Source organism: Aptenodytes forsteri, unplaced genomic scaffold (genome assembly GCF_000699145.1).
Source record: "Aptenodytes forsteri isolate BGI_AS27 unplaced genomic scaffold, ASM69914v1 Scaffold276, whole genome shotgun sequence".
NCBI classification, from domain to species: Eukaryota; Metazoa; Chordata; class Aves; order Sphenisciformes; family Spheniscidae; genus Aptenodytes; species Aptenodytes forsteri.
Window position 1 is genome coordinate 684,476 of NW_008795479.1, and position 2,564 is coordinate 687,039.

Consider the following 2,564-nt stretch of genomic DNA (forward strand, 5'->3'; position numbering starts at 1 on the left):
CCCCCTCCCCCAGCTCCCCCCTGAGCAGGGGGTCACTCCTCTGTGTGTGTGTGTGTGCGTCCCCAAGGTGATCATGGTGACGGGGGACCACCCCATCACGGCCAAGGCCATTGCCAAGGGGGTGGGCATCATCTCGGAGGGCAACGAGACGGTGGAGGACATCGCTGCCCGCCTCAACATCCCCGTCAGCCAGGTCAACCCCCGGCAGGTGCCGGGGCCGGGGGGGTTCTGGGGGGGGTGTCCGGTGGCCCCGGCTCAGGCTGCGGTGTGGCAGGGAGGCGAAGGCCTGCGTGGTGCACGGCTCCGACCTGAAGGACATGACCTCGGAGCAGCTGGACGAGATCCTCAAGAACCACACCGAGATCGTCTTCGCCCGCACGTCCCCCCAGCAGAAGCTCATCATCGTTGAGGGCTGCCAGCGCCAGGTGCCCCTGTCCCCGTGTCCCCTGCTGCCCCGTCCCTGTGCCGCACGATGTCCCCGTCCCCATGCCCCACGATGTCCCCATGCCTCACAGTGCCCATGTCCCCATGCTGCCCCCCCAACCCTGTGCCCTGTGGTGCCCCTGTCCTGGTGCCCTGCAGCGCCCTGTCCCCATGTCCCACCTTGTCCCCATCCCTGTGCCCCATGGTGCCCTTTTCCCTCTACCCCAAGGTACCCCATGCTGTCCCCATGCCCCATGGTGTCCCCGTCCCCATCCCCGTGCCCCACGGTGCCCTTTTCCCTCTACCCCAAGGTACCCCATGCTGTCCCCATGCCCCATGGTGTCCCCGTCCCCATCCCCGTGCCCCACGGTGCCCTTTTCCCTCTACCCCAAGGTACCCCATGCTGTCCCCATGCCCCATGGTGTCCCCGTCCCCATCCCCGTGCCCCACGGTGCCCCATTCCTGTGCCCCGCGGTGCCTGACGCCCGCGTCCCCAGGGTGCCATTGTGGCGGTGACGGGGGACGGGGTGAACGACTCCCCGGCGCTGAAGAAGGCCGACATCGGCATCGCCATGGGCATCGCTGGCTCCGACGTCTCCAAGCAGGCGGCTGACATGATCCTCCTCGATGACAACTTCGCCTCCCTCGTCGCCTACACCCTGACCAGCAACATCCCCGAGATCACCCCCTTCCTCCTCTTCATCATCGCCAACATCCCCCTGCCCCTGGGCACCGTCACCATCCTTTGCATCGACCTGGGCACCGACATGGTGAGGCCGGGGCTGGCCAAGGTGGGAACGGGGAGTAACGGAGGAGGACGGGGGGGTGACAGGGGGTGACAGACCCCCCCACACCACGCAGGTCCCCGCCATATCGCTGTACGAGGCGGCTGAGAGCGACATCATGAAGCGGCAGCCCAGAAACCCCCGGACCGACAAGCTGGTGAACGAGCGGCTCATCAGCATGGCCTACGGGCAGATCGGTGAGGGGCAGGGGTGCGGGACCCCCCGGCTGGCGACGGGGGCAATGGGTGGCACCCCAGGACCCACCGGTGACACCGGGTGCCCGCTAGACATACCAGGGGACACCCCCCCCACACCTGGCACCATGGCCACTGTGTGACACCAGGGCTCCCGGTGGCACCTCAGGACCCACTAGTGACCCCAGGGCACCCACTAGTGTCCCTTCCTACTGGCTTTAGGGGCACTGTGTGACAAAGAGGCACCTGCCTGTCACCCCAGGGCACCAAGTGACACCCCCAGGACCCACTAGTGACCCCATAGCACCCACTTGAGATATGAAAGGCACCCCAGGACCCACTGGTGATACCAAGTGGCGTCCCCCCAGCTGGCATCCAGAGCCCGGTGTGACCCTGGGGCACCCACTGGTGATAGTGGAGCACCCACCTGTGACCCCGGGACAGCAAGTGGCACTGGGCTGTGCTGCAATGAGCCGTGCCCTGACCCCCCCCCCAACCCCAGTGGCCCTTGGGGTGCTGATCCCAGGGGTGCTGATCCCTGATCCCGGAGTGCCCATCTGTGCTCCGGGGGTGCCGGTCCCTGATCCCGGGGTGTCGCTCCTGGGGGGTGCCGATCCCTGATCCCTGCTTTGGGGGTGCTGAGCCCTCATCCTGGAGTGCCCATCTGTGCTCCGGGGGTGCCGGTCCCTGATCCCGGGGTGTCGCTCCTGGGGGGTGCCGATCCCTGATCCCTGCTTTGGGGGTGCTGAGCCCTCATCCTGGAGTGCCCATCTGTGCTCCGGGGGTGCTGGTCCCCAATCCCAGGGTGCTGATCCTGGGGGGCGCCGATCCCTGATCCCTGCTCCAGGGGTGCTGATTTTTGCTCCGGGGGTGCTGGTCCCCAATCCCAGGGTGCTGATCCTGGGGGGCGCCGATCCCTGATCCCTGCTCCAGGGGTGCTGATTTTTGCTCCGGGGGTGCTGGTCCCTGATCCTGGGGTGCTGATCCTGGGGGGCACCGATCCCTGATCCCTGCTCCGGGGGTACTGATCCCTGATCCTGGAGTGCCCATCCCTGCTCCGGGGGTGCTGATCCCGGAGTGCCCATCCGTGCTCCAGGGGTGCCGATCCCTGCTCCGGGGGTGCCGGTCCCTGATCCCGGGGTGCCCATCCCCCCTCGCACGC

At 67.5% G+C, this 2,564-nt stretch overlaps 1 protein-coding gene across 1 annotated transcript in view; it reads left to right on the forward strand.

Moving 5' to 3' along the window:
* The window catches only part of ATP1A2 (ATPase Na+/K+ transporting subunit alpha 2), a 36,270-nt gene extending 34,432 nt beyond the window's left edge, over positions 1–1,838 (forward strand). The window contains exons 14-17 of the mRNA XM_019472576.1: positions 14–204; positions 275–425; positions 921–1,193; positions 1,285–1,838. Of these exons, the coding sequence (XP_019328121.1) occupies positions 14–204; positions 275–425; positions 921–1,193; positions 1,285–1,545 (876 nt within the window). The 3' untranslated portion in view covers positions 1,546–1,838. The remainder of the gene's footprint in view (positions 1–13; positions 205–274; positions 426–920; positions 1,194–1,284) is intronic.
* Positions 1,839–2,564: the final 726 nt, after the last annotated feature.